The sequence below is a fragment of the Oreochromis aureus genome, linkage group 12 (assembly GCF_013358895.1).
Source record: "Oreochromis aureus strain Israel breed Guangdong linkage group 12, ZZ_aureus, whole genome shotgun sequence".
Taxonomy (NCBI): domain Eukaryota; kingdom Metazoa; phylum Chordata; class Actinopteri; order Cichliformes; family Cichlidae; genus Oreochromis; species Oreochromis aureus.
Window position 1 is genome coordinate 14,497,079 of NC_052953.1, and position 20,720 is coordinate 14,517,798.

A 20,720-nucleotide genomic window follows, 5' to 3' on the forward strand; every position below is an offset into this window, starting at 1 on the left:
GTGAGTGATTCTGTTTGTTTGTCTTTGTGTGTCTCTGAATTTCTCTATCTGTATGCACGTATGAATGAATGGGCTCGATAAAAGATTTTTTGGAGCAGCATCCAATGGCGAGCTCTCATCTTCTATCTCACAGGTTGAATGGTGACTGGCAGGGACTAGACAGTGAAGTCATAACTTGACTGATAAGATTCTTCAGGAGCTGCTATCGGACCCCCCTAAACCAGCAGGAAAAGACAGCAGGGAAGCCAAATGGATGTGAATGACTGAGAGTGGAGCTGAATGGCAGCATCTGAACTATTAGCTCCCATAGACATGCACTCATTTCCTCCAATGATGTCATTTCTCTTTGATCCAGGTGCGATCTGGTGAAAAGCATGGGAACGTGAATTTTACACAAATGTGTGCATGTGTGTTCGCAAATGATCCTAATTCAATATACTGAGATATTTTCAGTGTTATGTGTAAACTATAAAAGACCTATACACGTTATGTGGGGTTACCCATACTGTATGTTTATGAATAGATGGAAAGCCTGGAGTTTGTTTAACTGATATCATCTTTGTTCTCAGTGACTCTGACAATAAAATCCACTTAGGCTGAAATTGTTTGTATATTGCCAAAGTTCAGGGCTGTACAGTGAGCACTGTTTCACTGTTAATGGGTGTATTCAGTTCGCTTCAATTCAATTTAGTTTGCCTCAAGGCGCTTTATATTGTAAGGTAAAGACCCTACAATAATACAAAGAAAACAGAGAAAACCCCAACAATCATATGACCCACTATGAGCAACCACTTTGGCAAAACTGGGAAGGAAAAACTCCCTTAACAGGAATAAACCTCCAGTAGAACCAGGCTCAGGGAGGGTCGGTCATCTGCCGTGACCGGTTGGGGTTAGAGGAAAACAGAACAAAGACACTCTGTGGAAGAGAGCCAGAGATGAATAATTACTAATAATTAAATGCAGAGAGGTGTATAAACACCTCTTAATACTTAATACACAGTGTTACAGAGAAATCTATGGATGATTGGATAACAGTGGAAAGGTCTGTGAGCTGAAACGATCTAGTAATGTATCACCAAATGCCGTCTCCACAGTGGCTCCCAACTTCTTTATTTGTGTTTTTTTTACCCCCACCCCTCACATAAGTTAGGGAGCTGCTGCTCATGCACCTCGCAAAGCTCAAGATGTTGTGACGACCCTTAAAAACAACTTAATCACTTCATCATTTCTCAGTAAAAAGCAGTCAGTGTTTAACGAGCAAAAAGGAAAGGGGAAATATAATCCCCTATTACTCCTAATGGCTGAAACAGGGTTGGGCATTGGTCCTGTGCAGAGACTACGGACAGCTTTGTATATTATTGTCTGTTTACTGTTGTGAGGCAGCATTGTCGCAAACAGCCAGTCTGTGCGCTACTCTTGTTTGTGCTGTCTTTGGGCCATCAGCCAATCATAGGGAGTGTGAAGTTATAAAACGAGCTACAACAAAACTGAGTGTTAAAAACAATGAAAAGTGTCCACTGTGGCCTCTGTGCACTTTTTTTTAAGGATCTTTGATGGATTGCATGCTTTTCCCACTTGTGGTGAACTCAACTGTCGATCCTTTTCCTGTTCCAGACCACCTATCAGTCAATCGGCATTTGACCTACGCACCTCTGACTTCTCTATATTGTCCTGGGAAAGTAGGAAATAGATGCAACAGTTTACTGGAAGAGGTGCAAACATAAATTAAAATACAGTATATAAGGCAGATTTTTCTACAAATCCAGAAAGCCAACCTTTCATTGAAACATTTCCGATGAGGCTACGGTGAATAAATCAAGGACAAGCTGTATTTTAGTTGAGCAGTAAGTCATTTAGCAAAAGTATTAAAGCCTGATGTATCTTATGCTTTAAGGATCTTTCCTGTTATTTTGGCTTTGTTATGTGACGATATCCCATTCAGATAAATGCCTATTTGCTTATTAGCGATGTGTTTGTTTGTGGTCGATCGCCTAATTTAAAATTACTCTCTCAGCCTTGGTTTTAACATTCATCTGTGGGTGGTTTATAATTACTATTCCATCCACCTCTGACACCGAATCATATTCTAGTCCCTCCACATCAGGCCAGCTGTTGCGCATAATGTTTTAATATATGACATTTTGTCTTAGATATAATTAACACGGACAGCTATTCAGTACGGTTGCCTAATTTACTTGCTAAGACATAATAGGGAAGGGCGAGGTGGATTGTTTTGGTTTTGTAATGAATAGAGTGGTAAGGGAAGGACGTCAGCCAATGCTGTCAATTATCACTGTTTTTTTATGAGCCATGTTTGACAGAGAAGAATCACAGCTGGCGTCTGGATCACTTTCTCACCTGCTCCGCCTTTCCTTCCTCGGGCTTTCTCCCATTCATTCTCCAGAGGCTAAACTGAGTCTCATTGTGCCTCCATCTCTTGGCCTTCCCTCTTTTCTTTAAGACATTCACTAACGCACACTAAATCTTCTTTATTTTTGGCTTCACCTTTTTAGTTCCATTGTTAGTATATAAATACACTTATTTTATTTATTTTTTTCCTCCCCTGTCCTCTTCCTCTTCTTTTTCATAGTATCTTATTTTCTTCAGAGGGTGTAGTGGGGTTGACAGGCAGTGAGCTCACAGTTGTAACCTCCCTGCCACCATGCCAGGCGAGGCGCCACTTGAGGGTTTGGCTGCAGATTGAATAGCTCCCAGAGATGTCATATCCAGACAGCCTCCCTGAATTACATTTCCTGGTCTTCCCTGCCTGGCTGCCTGCATACCTCCACCAATCAAAGCGGCCCGGAGTTGCCATGTGGCTGCCCACTCTGCTCTCCCTGTATTCTGTTTCTTTTCCTTCTTCTTTCGCTTTACCTCACCCCCCACCAGCACCCCCACTTACCATCTCTGGAGTATGTCCCTCACAGAAATTATTTCTTCACCACTTGTCGGGCAATCCAGGCACTTTGAGGCAGAACAGCAGATGGGCGATCTGATTGGCTGTCAGCTTATGTTTATTTCCTTGTTGTCAGGGTGTCAGATGAGATAAAACATTGTTCTGCTGCATTTGTCATGTTCTCTCTGTGGGGCTGATAAGAAATGAGAAAAGTTTAGGTTATAGGACATGTGGTTGAACAGATTGGGCCGCGGCTGTCAGAGGTGTTCCATTGTATAATTTTTAAAATAGATTTTTCTTTTTACTTTTGCTTGTTTTTCAATGTTAATCTTCTTTGCATATATACATTTTAACTTTGCTCTGTCAGCGTTCAGGAATTTTAATGATCCTGAATTTTAACTTATAATATTTTTCAGCAAAAAGCGATTATTGCTTGTGTCATTGCAGGCATTAGATCACTCAAACAAACTTTGCATTAAAAGAAAAATTGGCAAAGAAAGCCATGCTTTTGCTTTTTATATATTCACACAGGAGTTGAGCTAAAAACTATAATAATCTTAGCATGTGTTTGGCTCAAGCCAGCGATCCTCACTGTGGGTTTTTTTGTTACTGTGTGTGACCTGAAAATGGGTTATGTGAGCCGGAGCTAAGAAGGAGCACAGTGTTGTTTTACTACTTGCAAAGTAGAGCTCTGGCTCTTGGTTTCTTTTGATAAATTGATTAATGAGGAACAGCCTCAACTGTACGGGCTACAAACCCCATATACACGCATGACTTGTGCATGTAAATTCCAAAATAAAACACTTAAAGCATCCAGTGCCAACATCCAATTGCACCCTCTGGAATTGGATAAGGTTTGGCTTTGTAATCTAACAAACAGGTGGTGGATTAGGCATTCATATCCACACTACTGGCACACATAAACACAAACACACACACCTCAGGTGGTGGAGTGAGCTTCCATGCTGTGTGGATTTGTATCTAAGCCGAGACATAAAAGTGAACTGGCAGAATAGGAGGTGTGCCTCTCCAGCCCTCCAGTCTGCTGATTTGGGTTGAGTCTGTGTACATGTGTATTTGCACATGGTTGCATAAGAAAATAATGTATTGAAGGAAGCGATTTTTTGCTTTGTAGTGTGCGTCTTTGTGCACAAAATTCGGATTTTCTTTCTTTTTTTATCAACCCCGCTGGCTTTGTGCAGAGCCTTTGCTCCACCCGTCCTTGAATGTTAGCTGGATACTCGTAGGTGCTGAAAAGATTTTGGATTACGGAGGATATTATTGTGGGTTGAAATATGTTAGCCTTTATGTGGGTGCATTATCACCCTGCACAATTAGGATTGTCTGAATTTACTCTGGATGACATCACATCTCATGGTGGAGGTGGTGAATGAATCATGGTCAGGGTTTTTTTTTTTTATTGCTAGGTTAAAAGAGACTAGTCCACAGACACTTGCTCTTGCACGTACACACTTCCATTCACACACATATGCTCAAATATAAAATCACTTCATAATCTATGCAGCCATGTCATGTGTGCAGACTTTATGTATCAGCGTGTCTGCTGATTCTTACACAGACATGCAAGCATGCTCACATGTCATTGTAATGCTTATGATGCTTGTTTATGGAGGTGGAAATTAGCATTCTCTGTGGTTGTGTCTCTCATAGGAGGGGATGATACGGATTGTAAATCTTGTTGATCTGAGTACAATGGCTTCGTCTTGCAGTGATTGTGATACCACATCATTGCGTCTGCATGCTCAGAAATTCACAGTTGGTGTACCAAACCCCAGCTGCATAGCTCCCTGCGTTGCCTGTCTCCAACCCATGCTGAGTGTGTAATGAGCGGAGCTTGAGTAAGATTAAGGCAGATATTGTATGGGGTTGGAGGATTGGTTTCACTTTGAGTCTTAGTGTTGTGCCGGAGTTCACTCCAGTGCTTCTGCTGGCTGGCTGAATGACCAGCAGGATCCCCACTGCTAGTCTCCTGTCATTTGTCATAGCGTTTTACTCAACACTGCTAATGTGTTTTGAGGCAAACACGCACCACTCATCAGGGGGTGTCTTTTCTTTGGAAATATGAACCCTGTTGTAAACTCTAGAGAAGTACACTGGGGCGATGCCCATGAAAGGATGAGTGACAGTGGTAAAGAGGGAAAAAATGGCAAGGATAGAAGAATGCTTTATGGTGAGGAGAGAGGAAGGTGTTAGATATGTGATGGGGTTTCCTTGCTCCCTGGGAAGGAAAACAAGAGGGTAGAAGGGGAAGGGATTGTGAGAAGACAATGATTTTATGAGGAGGAGAAAAATCAAAGAAAGTACACGGGGATCGGAGAGCAAAAAGAGAGAGGGGGAGAAGAGTGGGGCAGAGAGAAAAGAGGGCTAAACAGTAACAGAAAAGTTGAAAGACAGGAGAAAAGGATGGGATGTTCAGATGAAGGGCTGGAAAGCAAGAGACCCAAGACAAAACACTCAGAGGGTGAGATGGAGAGGAAGAAAGAGCGGGCCAAGCACTGCTATCATCTGGAATCTATAGAGAATGAATGGGCAGCATGAAGAGGCTATAATCACATCCATCAACAACACTGTCTATTACAGCCTGTTCTTCTTATTCTACTTTGTCTTCCTCCCTCTGTCTCCCTAAACCACCAGCTCTGGTCAATTCTCCGGCACACTAAAAAGAGGATCTTTGTAAAGAGAACGCTGTAATATCAATAGTTATGCAAAGAAAAAAGATCAAAGGCTGTACATCTGGCTCCCAATCCTCTTGGGCTACACCCTCGTGTCATCCGTCATTTCTCCATGTGACTGTAAACTTTACTGACATGATTAGAAAGACAAAGAAGGATACCAAAACAACCCAGAAGGCATAAACAAGAGTGATTAACCCCTGTGTTTAGTATTCTAAAGTAAGAGGACAGAGTAAGGATTTATAGACTGATTTAGGTAATATAATGTGAAGGAAATAATAATAGCTAAGATAATTGTTGATAGTGGAGAGCCCTGTCAAAATACCGGTCCAAATTCTCCCATATGGCTGTAATTGGGCTGAGATATGCTGATTTGGAATGCCAAAGCATGTTATTCAGATGATTATTATACTCATCAAATCATTCACGCACTGTGGGTGTGGACGTTGGCATCATGGTAGATGCAGCTCCCATCAGAATAGAAATATTTTTTTTATAGGATAAAGATGAGTTGGAACTACTTTCTACTGATTTGCAGTCCCACTTTGCTTGGTAGCCAAATCATGCCCGCACAATGAACCCTACATAGCAGAGCCATTGGATCGCCTCAGTTTAGGGTTCATGAGTTCAGGTTCTTTACTGTAATTTGTCACCCACCTGTAAATAATCTGCCCTAGTGGACTTATCACACAAATACATTGTGGATGGAAAGCCATAGCTTAAACCCTATTCTTAGCTAGCAGTAATCTAGTGAAAGTGTTACCTGATCAAGACCATTTCAATAAATTGACTTTGCTATCAAGCTAATAGATTGTGCTAAACGTGGCATGAGGCATGAGGAGAAAGAGATGGTGATGATCAAGAGCTGTTGCATGAGGCTGATAGGACAGCAACTTGAAGGGGGATAAACCCCGTTCTTGTCCTCCTTCCCTCATAGTTGTCTGTTTCTTCCCTTCTCCTATAGCATGAAAAACTCTTCCCTTTCTCTTGGCGGGGGATCAAACGGGGCGTTCTGTTGGGAAATTCATTTAGGATTCTGGCATTTTTCAGGGGGTGTTTGGGCCAATGGGCTGGCGAGCAAAGCAACATCTGTTTTCATGAATACTTAATGGCCGTGTGTCACCAGAGTCAAACGGCTGCTCTGAGAGACGCTCCCACTGTTATTACCATCATGGATATTTAGCCACCGGTTTCTCATTAGGATGTTTCTCTCTCCTGTCCCCACGGAGGGAACAATTGGATTAGCAGCTAGTTTTTACAGCATGTGGTAGAGCCCTCTCCCTATACTACAGGTTATTTATTTTTTACGTGGGGGTTTTATTTGTAGTGTGACACGTACGTTTTATTGGTAAGAGGTGATACTTTAATATTATAACACCAAGGGAATGCGAAAGCAATTTGCGCTGTAAATCAAAGAGGACAATTCAGTGATATTATCCTGTAGGTGTAGGTGTTAGGGTGTAAAAAGAAAGTGAGAGGAATCCTCGGACCGCCTGCTTTTGCTCGGGTTGTAGCAACTGTCAGCAAATTTGTCTGGAAACTTGTAGCTTAGAGTGAGTACAGTTTGTAAGACAGTACTGCTGCTTTTCAGTTTTCTCTTAGTTTTGCTCATCTTAGTCCAAAGATGGTGCCCTGGGTCATGGGGGTCATGATCAGGTCAATGTGAACTCTCCACAAATCAAGTCAGAGACCAAAAGTCAGGCATTAATGTTGGCAGGATGAGGCACAACTTCAGGTTCAATTTTTAAAAATTGAAGAGATACAGATTATTTTTGCATAATCTCCTATTCCTGTTTTGTAACTTCATCTTGGAATTATTTGGGGCTTTGTTTTCCTGGCACAACAGCAGTATTCAGCAGCAGTTTTGTGTGTGTGTGTGTGGTATTGATGATTGTTTTACTAGACATGTTGAAGTAGTTTCATGGACAAGCAGCGTCTCGTAAAATGATGAGGCACAGTGTATTGATGTGATCTGGCATATTTGTGGTTGTAATGCGGTTGTCATGCTCGAGCCCTCTAATGCACACTCCTCCCTTTTTGGTGTTCTCTCTTTTCTCGTCTCCCTCAGTTTAAGTACAGTATTCTTGTGCGCGCTCTGTGATGCGCAGCCTGTCATAGCATATTCTGCTCACATTGTTCACTGTCAGTGGGAAAATATAATGTTTTGTAGGTTTCAAGGAAAACCTACTGAACATCCTAGGTGACAGAAGTGTGCTGAATGTGTTCAAAGGATCACAGAAGCCATTTTCACCATCGATCAGCAACCCTGTCCAGTTCGGCATCTACTGTTTCTCCTCTTCCAGAGTCTTTAGAGCAGTGTGAGTCCATTGATTAGGCTTTGTCATCTTGGTGTGTGTGCGGGTAAACCAGTGATCGTAATGAAGCCGAGTCCATCCAGCCAAGCTGCAGGAGCAGTGAGCACTAGCACCAAAAATGTAACAGCTCATTTGTTCTCAACAGGAGTCGGCTTATGAGGCAAATTCACCGTAATTAAAGCCATTTCGTGTAATTGAAGTATTCGTCTCTCTATCATAGTAGCGAGAAAATTACATACTGCAGTATGACTTGTTGGACCATTGTACAGAATTTGTTGTTGTTAAATTCAGTGGCCTTCTTGCTCTTCACCCCGCCACACCACCCCCCAGACACACATTCCCCTTCTCCTTTCCTCTTCATATCCATTAGCCTAATGAACACCCTCCAATTTCCTGCCACCATCACGAACATGGCACACAGTATTGTTCTCCTGTCTGTGTGCGGACATGTGCCCAAGTGGCGCGCACGCACTCATGCATGTTTGTCGTGTTTGCATGTGTTTGACAGAGAAAACGGGCAGGAAAGAATGGGTTGATAAGCTCTCATTAAAATAGATGGCAGTAATCAAAGTGCAGAGCAATTAGCTTTGGCTGAGTTGGCGGAGGGTGTATGCTGTGTGCCACTGTGTCAGGCGTATTGGTAAACATCGTAATAGTTCACCTCTCTCTGCATGTGGACATGGAGCAGAAGAGTTATGATATGCAGCCCTAAGGGGCACGCTCACCTCAATTTATCAAAGTCAGACTGGCTATTTTCTTCAGAGCCTGAAACAAGATTCTGTTATTAGCTAGTACTTATTGGTTGTATTATCTCTGCAGGAGAAATCGCATTTAATCATAGTGAAATGTTATTGTGTGCTTTTGGACAGCATTTCAAAGAAATAGGGACCTGCTTTAATGTCAGAAAAAGAAAAAAAAAAGTTCTGATTCAGTAATTTCTATTAATATTTGAGTCAATCAAGCTTTTTCTTTCAGAGATCCATAAAAACAAACAAGATGTCTCATAAAATACAAATAAAAAAATAAATAAGAATACACCCAGGTTAACTTCCCACAAAGGGACAACTCTACCAGTGTCTCTACAGTAGAGACTGATAGATAACATGTTTAGCAACACAACACAACACACAAGAGAAACCATTACACGACCAAAATTATTGTGACCACGTGCAATGAACTAACAACCTTGTTGCCTTTAAAAACGGTATCAGATCTGCGACCGCTGGTTGGCATCTTCAAAGCAACCTTGGTGCATTAAGACGGAGTCAGTTTGCTATTAGTTTACGATTGAATCGGTCAGGTTGGCACTTACATGCAGTCTCTTTGTTATAATAGCGCAATTAACTGTGGTTAATTAACTGGCAAAAATTAAAACGTAAATTCAGAAATTCCTCCATAACTAGTGGTACTCGAAGGCCTGAAACAATATTCTGTTGCTTTTATATGGGATTATTACCAGAATGCAACCAGCAGAGTCAAGTCCCCTTTAGCCAAACCATTTCATTATAGGTGAGTTGCACTGAACAATGCACAGGATCTCGGATTGTGTTATCAATCTGTCTCCTATTATAAATTAGAAGGTAATCATTTGCAAACCTTCTCCAATGTGTGTGAGTGTAATTGCAGTCAATCTGAATTGGACCACAATTGTTACCTGTTACCGATCAATCTATGCAATTTCCTTGGGATCGAAAGTGGTCACCACAACTACTTACGGTCTGTCAGTGCATTTTATAATTAAATTGATTACAATTTCATTAATTAGTAATTAATTAGCAAAGGTCATTTAATGATAAAAAGGCTATTTTTCATTTTAGCAGAGTTTAATTTTTACGGTTTATTACATTTAATAGAACCCCCCCCACACACACGTCTTATATGATGTGGATGGTGTAGTACAAACGCATACACATAGCATACTGAGATTTTTTAACCGATTTTCTCTTCTTCAAGCTGACCAAATAAATAAATAGTCTGTGGGAAAGCAGATGCATCCACTACTTTTATTCCCCACAGTGACATCTATCATGGGCAACCATCTCTGTCTTAACTGATCGTCTCACATGGGCAGAGATTCACCAACCTTCTCTCACTCAGACACACAGGCAGCACGCCACTGTGTCAGCTCAGACCTGAGGCTGTAAGTGTTATCACCATCTGCCACGGGGCAGTGCTCATCTTCTCCTGGGTTATTTATTGTGTTATGGCTGCAGTGGGTTGACTGTGGAGGCAGATAGGGGCATGGCATTGCTTTACAGAACCCGGTTATTCATTTACAGGTGAGTATCTCACTTGCATGTCCTCAGGGAAACTACTTAGGTGCAAGAGAGAGGAGGAAGGAGTAGCAGAGGAAGTGTGGAAAGATGCGTGAGTGATGTCAGCCCAGTTTGGTTTCTGCTGGCAACCGAAAAGCGGCTTTAAAATACTGTTTGTGCATGTGCATCACGGAGGCCCGTCAGTGTTGGCAAGGCAACAGGCTGTCCATTTGGATGAACTTCAAGTGAATAACTGCCACTTAACCTCACAAAGTGCTTAGTTGGCTTTTTCACTCTAGTTTCTGATGGAAATACGGACCGGTTTGTAAGTGACACTTGTTCTTGGGGATTGTCGTCCATGAGTTTACGGTTGAATTTATATCAAATGTCAATGAAAGTCTGATGCAGTTTTGAATTCAGTTTTATTACCCAAACTGCCAAATTGTTATTTACTCAGAGCAGGACTGTGTCTCTTTACTGTAACTTCTACCACTTACTGTGGAAACTTTTTTTTTTTTAGCCTGCGATTACAGCTGGAGAAAATGTTCATTTAAATAGCAGGCTTCACAGTGGATAAGAGAAGACAGGGGCACAGAGGTCTTTATGTTTCTCCTTTCTGTTAGTTGGCTTAAAAAGGGTTTTTTAGTCCTGGCTTTGCTTTCCCAGACAAACCAAAAAAAGCACAGGTTGTGGAGGAAAGATGAGATTGATGGGCATTTATGGCTCCAGTTATGACCCCATCGGCACATTCTTGAGCAGGCCGATGACAACCTGCTGGAATACTCTACCGTTTTGTTGAGTCGTTTGAAAACATGATTAACTGTAGTGGAACACAATAGGAATGTGATTCTCATCAGAGCAGTGGGTATGGCAGGCTAGCCTGGGAAATCATCCAGGCCCTAATTGTTGAAGCAGACTCTGATTCAGACTGCTTGAACTTACACACACGTACACCGAATGCACACAAATAGACACAATTGTATCCGCGTATCAAGTTTGAGATCAGTGTCGATCCATTAAAGGGGAGAAAAGAAAAACAAAGGAAAAGGAGTATCGAGAGACTTTGAGGAATTGTGCTAACAGATGATTCGGGTTAGCTGATGTGGATGGGCTTTTACAAGGTTCAGATGTATCAGAAACAGAGCCTGCTGGCGTTATACAGTAACCAGGTAAGTTGCATAAAGTAAGCATAGGCTTTCTCTCCACTTCTTGTCAAAGCAGGTGTCAGTGTTTGTAACGTTGAATGTCCTGCTGGTCATTTAAAATAACACACATGAATAAACTGTATGGGCAGCACTCACATAAAGTGGTGCTGTTTGTGTTTCGTATTGTTTTAAGAAATGCAACACTTTGTGGTCATTGCAAATGGTTTGCATGGCTCATAGATAGATGTAATGTTATATAATATAATGTTATATAATATAGATTTTATTCCCTTAGGTTTCACGGAGGTCAGAACAGGCTTTCATTGAGACTGCAAAAGCTGTCAAAAATAAATAGAGATGGGCTTGGCCGTGTGAAACACTTAACCACAGAAAGCCTTTTTTTTTTTTTGTAGCTTGTGGTGCAAAAACATTAAGCAGCCAGGTGTGTGTTTTTGCATTGTAGACCACGAGAGAATCGACTAATTCTAGCAGAAAACCTAAGGGATGTTACCACATGATGAGAATGATGATGAGACAAAAGGACGACATGGCAGCTGCCTTTTTAAATTGCGAAGATGCTGAGGCGTACATAGAGCTGCAATTGTTTGTTTTTTTTGTTTGCACTTGATTGAAGTTTCTGAAGAAGAAAGCATGCAGTTTGGAATATTGTGAATATTTGACTAACACCTTAACACAGTCCTGTTCGATGCATTTTGACAGACATATGTAAAAGTCACTATTGTGGTTAAGTAAAAGAAAGACACATGAATGTTGCGCTGTGTGTGCGCACTGCTGAGAAAAGATGGGGAGATATGTTTTTAGTGTGTACTGATCTGCTCACTGTAAAACAGGAAAAAAAGACCTATCTTTGTAAGTCTTGCATCGGGACTTCAGTAATACCAGGGCTGCAATAATACCAATATTATTACAGCACAGAAGTATGTTGCACTCTGCTCTAAACCATAAACACATGAGACTGAGTAAAGAGCTACAGGATAGAGCCAAACTTTTGGTACTGCTTTGAGCCATCCACCTGTACCTGTTTTCTAACAGCTGCACACATTGGGTGCAAAATAAGGTACGCTTTTCAGTGTTAAATTTACCGTAGTTTGCAGTAAATTTCATGCTGCAAACCTTAGTAACTTAGTAATGTAGTTAAGTTGGAGCTCAGCTTACTTAGACTGATTACAAATTGTTGGCAGATTATTGGCAGTCTGTTTGGTTTTTATAAATTAGATGGCACACATTAATTGCCAAACACTTTGGGAGTGATTGCAGCCCGTCTGAGTTGGACTGAGACAGGTTACCTGTAACAAAGCTGTGCAGAATCATCTTGCAAACAAACTGCTTGTAGACAGCTAAAACTGTAGTTTGACTGAAGCCTAAGCAACAGAACAGTCTGCACATATTAAATCAGCTCTTCAAAAGCAGTGAACATTTTCAATAAAATTTGAATTGCTTCATTTTAAGATTGTTGTTGCCTTTCCTCAATATGAGGTATTTGCTTACTAAAGAGCTCTTTTAAGTTATTGGATATCTTTGAACCAATTTATACTAACCCAATGAAAAAAACATAATAAAAGTTTTTTGCTATTTTTTTTTTTTTTTTGCATAGAGGATTCCAGAAACTCAATGCTGCACATCGCCTGTGGAAGCAGAACCCTGCTTCCTTGCTCGTGCTTATGGATTTATTGGTGATATAAAGAAAATTTACAGCAAGAATAATTTTGCAAGAGCGTTCTCCACACAAGTATATACCATGTCTTGCCTCACTCTCCTCCTCTTTGCTGCTCCGCCCTTCAATTTCATTAAGTCTAAAGACAGCCGTGGAAGTCTGAAGTCTTGTCTGTCACCCGTGCTACCTCCTCCTTCTCCTACTTTTTATGTTTTCAACCTCTCCCTAGACCTTCAGCTGCTTTTCTTTATACATTTGATGCCTAGGTTTTTTTTCTCCTTTTTTTTCTTTTTCACACTCTTCTTTGGAAAATCTGCCATTTCTATTTCCCTGCTTCTTTTGTGAGTATAGACAGCCGTGTAATTGTGGGTTGTGTGAGGAACGGGATGAGACGAGGGCTTGTATTGGTCGACTCTGTGCTAGTGTACCTACCTACAGCCATTCTCCCAGCCGTGTCTTTGTTCCTGCTCCATTGTGATCGGCTAGCTAAAGAGAAACACTACACATGTTGCTTGGCTGCAAGACTGTCTGCAGTCTTTGTGATAAATATGGACCTCTGTTTCTCTCAAGTATTGTTACTATTCTTCCTCTTGCTGCCTGTCTGCTCGGATACCTCTGGCTGTGCTGCATGAAAGAAGATTAGCTTCACCTCTGAGAGACATATGCATGAATTGCACAAGCGCAAACAACTCACTGTGTAATGATACAAACACACACATGCGCACACAACACACACACAAAGTTGTCCATCACTTGCTTTATCCCCACTTTTTTCTTGCTGTAGGCCCTGTGTGTATGGATGTTGCCTAATAAGGTGGTTAGACTGGGTGTGTTAGAAAGTCGCCCACAGGATTCTTCACAGACAAATTACCCTATTTTAAAGAAATAGAAACCAGTGGAGTGTTGAATTAAAAATGCTGCATACTTACAAAAACATGCTTTAAATTCTTAGTGAAGGATGTGACACTAATAACAGTTGTGTAACTAAAAACACTCTATAATTTTCAGTTTGGATTAATTTTCAGTTACTTGATGGAAACTAAGCTAACAACAGAAATACAAAATAACAAAAATTAGCGTGTGGCATAGAGACATAAATCTTAAATAAGCATTGTGGTTATCTAATTTGAGAATGACCATGGCAACATGCTCATAGGAGAGATTAAGTTTGATCAAACAGTGAGCCAGTATTAAGGGCTGATCTCTAGGCTTTGTCAAGGCTTAAACTCTGATTATACGACAAAACACACAAGCATGTGCACACACATGAAATACAGTCAGAGGCCGCTTGTCCTTAGGCACAGTGCTGGTTGGCTGGTGATTTTCTAGGTGCTCATCCTTTGGAGTTTTCTATGTTTTTAACAATAGTCAGGGCTGCAGTATGACCATATACCAGGTTATGTACTTTCCTAGTTTTTTCAGCTTTGATTTCTTAATAAACCATTTGGATAAAACTAATGAAAAACCTGCCTCAGTGATTTGGCTTTGACTTCAAAGTCCATTTTCCTAAAATTTTGTACACTATTGATATGATTTATTACCTCTTAAAATTCAGTTCTACTATTTTGCTTTAGTTATTAAAGTGCTTCTCTGGGATTTTTAAAAAAAAACCCCACTTCCTAACACATCATAATAATTAAATGTAGTCCCTGTAAATAACACCTTTAATGGGATGGATTAGAATCTTTTTATTAACTTGTTTTTTTAGAAGTCAATACTGCTCACCCATCACACAGTAGCGTTTAAAATCTAATTTTGTGTTAATTTTTTTCAGTGAGTTATGTACTGAATGCAGCTTTGCAGTGGTAGCGAGCAAGTTGGGGAAATATGGTTGAGCAAATTTAATTCCAAGATAAAAATTGCATATATATATATATATAGTATTTTCATCGTAATCTGTACTCCATAGCCTGTCAAACCTTTGGGTCTTATTTACATTTATGGATCCATCCATCCATCCATCCATCCTCATCCGCTTTATGGATCCTAGAAAAAAAATTTCTCTCTGAAAAAATACCAAGGGAAGCGTGAATAAGTATGAGCAAAATATATATTTTACCTGATGGTATAAAAAAAATATAGCTCCATCTAGAGCTTTAAGTTTTCAGAGAAATAATTAAATTGTTTATTTACCGTTGAGAGTATCGAGAGTTCTACATATTGGCTCAGTAATGGGATAATAACATTTTTCTTTCTTTCAGGTAACAGATGTGCTGTATTCATTAAAAACAACTTTTTACATTTTTTTAAACTATGATTTTAGAGTCGAAGAAAGGCTGCATTCTTTGGCAGGCGGCATTAGCTGTCTTGGAAACACAGTTATATATATAAATGTTTTAGAGTTAGAGTAATCCATACCACTGCTCCTTCAGGTCCAGTGGTATGGATTTAGTAATTCAGTTCAGATAGAAATTTTGCATCTGACTTTGCTTTTACGAATGATACATTTTAACAATTCCCCGGTATGCCAAGCACTGAACCACACAGTTAGATCCTGTTGAGGTTTAACTGTAAAAACAAGATGAAGAAAGGAGGGACACTTTAATTGTTTACCTCTAGCTGTTTGTGCTGGCATTACGGAGACAATAACCACAAGATGACCCCTGATGAGACTCACTTGCTTTGGTCCCTTATCCCCTCACTACTCCTGTACACATGCGGTACTTAGTTGTCATAGAAACCATTTTATTGTCATTTTATTGGAACAGATAGCCTGGAGCTGTGTATTAGCTAGCTGCATAACTGTACGATATACAAGATGCTTGAACGTCATACTCCTTTTCTTCTGGTGCTTTCCTTTCTTTTATTTTATTTTTATTTTTTCATTTTTAAAATCTTCATCATTTCATTGGACACAAGTACAGCGGTTAGCACTATGGCCCTTGGAGTGTGACTGTAAGTGTATAAAAATGCTTAGTTGAAGAAAAAAGCGCATCATCGAATGTGTGAATGAGGCTCGTAGCAAAGAAGCATTTAAGTGCTCAAATAGAGTAGAAAAGTACTAGAAAAGTACCGTTCCATTTACAATTTACTCAAGTCTTTCTGTATGGAGTTTGCAAGTTCTCTTGAATCCGGCCTGCATTTCCTCCTAGCATCCAAACACATGCTTTCATTTGATTGGCTGTAGGTGTGCATGAGGGCATGAGCTGTTTGTGATGGACGAGCATCGTGTCCAGAATCTACCCTGCCTCTCACGCAACATCAGCTGGGTTCGGCTTAAGCCCTCTGCAGCTCTTGTTGAATAAGTGGTTAACAACTGTGGTTGAATGATTGTCTGTCTGCTTCTTCTTCACTTATCATTGCCTCAGTAATTTAGTACAAAGTAAAACATTTTTTTTTGTTTTTCACAGTTTCCTGATTCTTTCCTCTCCATTATTCTGACACAGTTTCATTATCTTCTAGCTTATCATTTCTACTCCTTGATTTTCTTCTTCAGTGATATTTCTCTTCTTGCCTCTTACACTGTTTTATCATCACCGCATCACCAGATTTGTCTGTCACTTCATCAGTCCACCTCTGTTTCAAACTGCTTTTCTTAATCCTTCATCTGACATCAGCTGTGTCATTCTGTCAACAACTAACCTCTACATCTATTGTCTGCTTTCCTCATCATATCCACCACCTTTCTGTCTTTCTAATGTTTTTCTTTCTAAAACTTCTTTAATCATTGTCATTTTCTTTTCCTCTTCTCCACCCCACCTTCCTCCCCATTTCAGTATTACCAGTAGTTTCTCAACAACCTTGATCATCAACAATGATCTTGTCTTGCTCTGCTTCATGCTTGCATCCACGTTTTACCAAAATCCTTATGCAAGAAGGCCGTATCATTTAGCATCCTTCCAGCATTATCAGGCAGTTATTATTTTGAGCTCTTATCTAAATGAATACATACAAGAATACATACCAGTGGTCAGAGAATCACCAGTCAAATCTGATAAAAGCCAAACTTGGTGACTTTGCTGCTAAACAATGTGTAAAAAGAAGATTTCCTTGTGAATTTCCTTCTAATTTGCATGCATTTCATCACACTATGAATTCGTTTAGAGTGCTGACACGATCTCTCAAATGCCATGCTCATTAAGTCTATGGTTATAGTAAGCCAAGAACAAGAATAAGTGCACTTACGAACTCTTAAGGAAATTCAGATAAAACCAGCTTTCCCTAAAAACTTTTACTCTATCTTCAAGCAAATAGGAACACAGCTAAATACAAATATTTATCATGTCGTCCCAGTTCTGACAGCTTCACTCCCATAACCCTTGATACGAGTAATCCATTTTTAGCCCTCCGTACCAACAAAGTGGTCTTTTCTGTGCCAGCACCTCAGCTTTCTCACTTTCATGTTTCTGCATAAACAACTAAGAGTAAGATGGGCAATGCTGGAGAAAGGCTTTGAAGCCACCAGTAGTGTCCTGTCACACTCTGCAGATCAGAGAACTTAGGCTTGACCCCCTGGGGCCTTTAAAAGAAAGCAATCTTTTAAAAAATCACCTGCATCTTTACTATAATAATGTGTAGGTATGCCTGCCACTCACTTAAAACTGTTATGAACCTCACTTGTGTGCTTGCATCACTGCAACTGACTCATGCTGATTGGCTCCTGTGCTCTGTCAAAACATGAACACTATATCCATTGAGGGGTTTTAGCTATGGGAGTCTGTACGCTGTTCAAAAGGATCAGATTGCTAATGTTAGCTGACCTTTGTGGTGTTTGTGTGGTGTTTATGCATCTTGAAGCCCATCCAGGTTGCGTGAACCATGTCTTGGTTATCACTTCGTGCACCTCTGCTTCGTTTTGCTTGGTCTTCTTTTCGATCCCACCTCCTGTCATTTCACCTCACTCAGGCCTTGTTAATGGCCTCTTAGTCTTTCTTCTCTTTCTCCCCCACTTGCTTAGATCTGTCAGTCTCCCATGATGTAGCCCTTCGACTACTGTACAGAGATTTCTACTTACTGTTTCCTGCTGTAGTTACTCTCCCTGCTCCCTCCCACGTTCATTGATGTCTGATCTAATTGCTTTTGCTCTAACCCTGGGGACCTGGGCACAGTGTAACAAGCTCCCAGAGGACGCACTTCGCCTCGGCCTTTGTCGCAGTCCCTCAATTGCTGCTTTCTTTTTTATCCGTTTCCTCGCCAGCTCTTCCCAGTACATTAATTTATTAGCAGGTCTAATACTGTAGCTCCCCGACAAACAGCATGATATTGTGACCCTGCGGTAACTGATTCTAATCTAAGGCTGGCCACAGCACAATCTTGAGACAGGAATTGCCAATTTCAACAGGTCTTCTCTGTGTTTTCTTTTATCCCCATCACACAGTAGGCCACAGACAGAGATACAGAAGAGTAGCTATACAAAGCAAGAAAGGTGGGATGAAGTAAGAAGCAGAGAGGAAAAGAGGAAAATAAACAGGCAGAGATGCGAAGTGACAGTGAAAAAGTGGGTGAAAGGACAACCTGATAACATGGAGAGACTCACAGGACCGCTGCAACAAAAATTTAATAGAAAAGGCAAAATATAAAGATGCAGTCCAGTGAACTAAAGCAGATGGGTCAGTACACATTTTTACAGCTTTGGCTCCACTCAGAAATACGAATTTCAAAAATATAACACACATTTTAACTTCTCTCTCTAGTACCTGTTTACGCCTTGATTAGTTTGGTGTGATATATATCACACATCAAATGAAATCCATGAACCGGGCAACCTTAAATTCTTCTTGCAGAACAAAAGAAATCCATCTTAAGCAAGCCGTTACTGTATTTTAAGTCCTTTTCGCTAGATATTAAAGAGGTGCCATAAACAGCACAAAAGAAAAAAATCTCAAATTCTCACTCATGCTCCGGGACTTTCGTTGAGAGAAGCCATTCAGATAGTGAGTTAATACAGGCAGTGCATTTTGGAGTAACCTCCAGTCGCCAGTTCAGATTTGTGTGAAGCAGATTCTTACAGAGCGCACTGCAAAAGTGGAAAAAAAATCCCTCAATAGTACTTCTGTGTTTGAGATTTGAAACTCACCTGCAACAGTCAGCTGAACATCACGATTTCTCTCCCCCCTCTGTTTTCACACACGAGAGCTGTACAGTATGCATGTGTATGCGCTTCTAGTCTGTTTTGTCTCATAAATTTTCATGAAAGAACACCAGCGTAAAGATCAAAACATTTTCTCCTGAAGGTTAATGGGTCAAATGCGTTGATCAAAATCTACTTGTTGCACGCACTACTCTCATTAGAGGCATTTAAAGAGAATCATTTGATACAGATACTCTGATCTTCCCCATGGCACTCTCTAGTGTATGCTCTCTCTCTATCTCACACACACACACACACACACACACACACACACACACACACACACTGTGTCGGTCCTTCGGGATCAGACAGTGGACTGAATGCAGATATGCCTCTTTGAAGTGAGCAGGCCTACAACTAATGTGTGTATGAGAGGCACGCACATGCACATATTCACACATACACTCTGGCTATGTTGATGCATACTTCTTTAATCAGATCGGGTATTTAATTATTAATATGTGTGTTAAAAGATGACCCTGCAGCAGTGCTGTTTAACCTTTACTGTGGAATAATCCGACGTGCCCGTGTGTGTGTGTGTGTGTGCATAATCGAGGAGGTGTGCGCATTGCATTGCAGCGTTGCCATCAAGGAATATTGAAACACAATATACACGACGCAGATGCTTCTGGTGATGTTTTAAACATTTATTGTTTTTCTGTGTCTTTTGTAGGTGTGTGGAAATCATTGCCAAGGAGGGGAGAAGTTTGAAGGAGCTGTATCTCGTGTCTTGTAAAATTACAGACCACGGTAGGATACTTTGAATCACTGTCCCTTTGTTGCAGTCAACCGCCAACATTATCATCATTTCCATTATTGCCCACATTCACCACTGTGATTCAGGACTCATTTGATTTTACAGCTTTCCTCTTATGAGACTTGTAAACAGTGAAAATATTATTGAAAAGTTTCAAGCAGAAGAAAGCAGTGTTAGCTGGAGCTCTTCTGCACATTTACCCACACTAGAGTTTTACCAGAGATTTACCTTTAAGTAAACTCTTTAAATAAACCGAGAAGCATTACTCAGCAGGCCACTCAATGTCAAACCATGGGGTGGTTACTTGAAGGCTGACTTTTGTGAATTCTTATATGAGAGGTTAAATATTGTGCTTTCTGGAGAAATAGTCTTTCAGAGCACATTATATGAGGTATGAAAAGGCTACTCTTAGCAGGATTTTTATACATTTACTTGTGTTGGTGGATTAGAGTTGTTTGTATTGTCTGATGGGGGACATACATGGTGTTTTCATCCTCAGCATACACTGATATATATCTCTTTTATATCCCTGTAGCATCATCTCCTCTTTTTATTTTGTTTACACTACCTTGCCTCTCTGCTTGATTCCATTCTGCCATATGTTTTGCGGAATATTTGAGTCTTTCATCAGCTACAGTACAATACACAGTTGGAGTTCATCGGTACTGAAGCATCAGGAGTGCAATCCTGGTTCTTTGTGGGCCACTGTTTAGTTGTGTTTGTGCATGTGTGCACCCTTCAAATTGCACAAATGACACTCCCAGCTGTGCAGCCGACTATTTTCTTTGGGTGTCTGCTTTCTCCAATCTACTGTTACTCGATTTAACAGAGTCTGAAGGGTTTTTACCACTTATGTTATTTGCAGCTCAAAATACCCACAATCTGTATGGTAACAAAAGCCAGCCCCCCCCCAA

The 20,720-nt window shown here is 40.5% G+C and overlaps 1 protein-coding gene across 1 annotated transcript in view; it reads left to right on the forward strand.

The window, feature by feature from the left end:
* The window catches only part of fbxl17 (F-box and leucine-rich repeat protein 17), a 224,655-nt gene that overhangs the window by 133,175 nt on the left and 70,760 nt on the right, over positions 1–20,720 (forward strand). Inside the window, exon 9 of the mRNA XM_031727363.2 lies at positions 19,723–19,799. Within this exon, the coding sequence (XP_031583223.1) occupies positions 19,723–19,799 (77 nt within the window). The remainder of the gene's footprint in view (positions 1–19,722; positions 19,800–20,720) is intronic.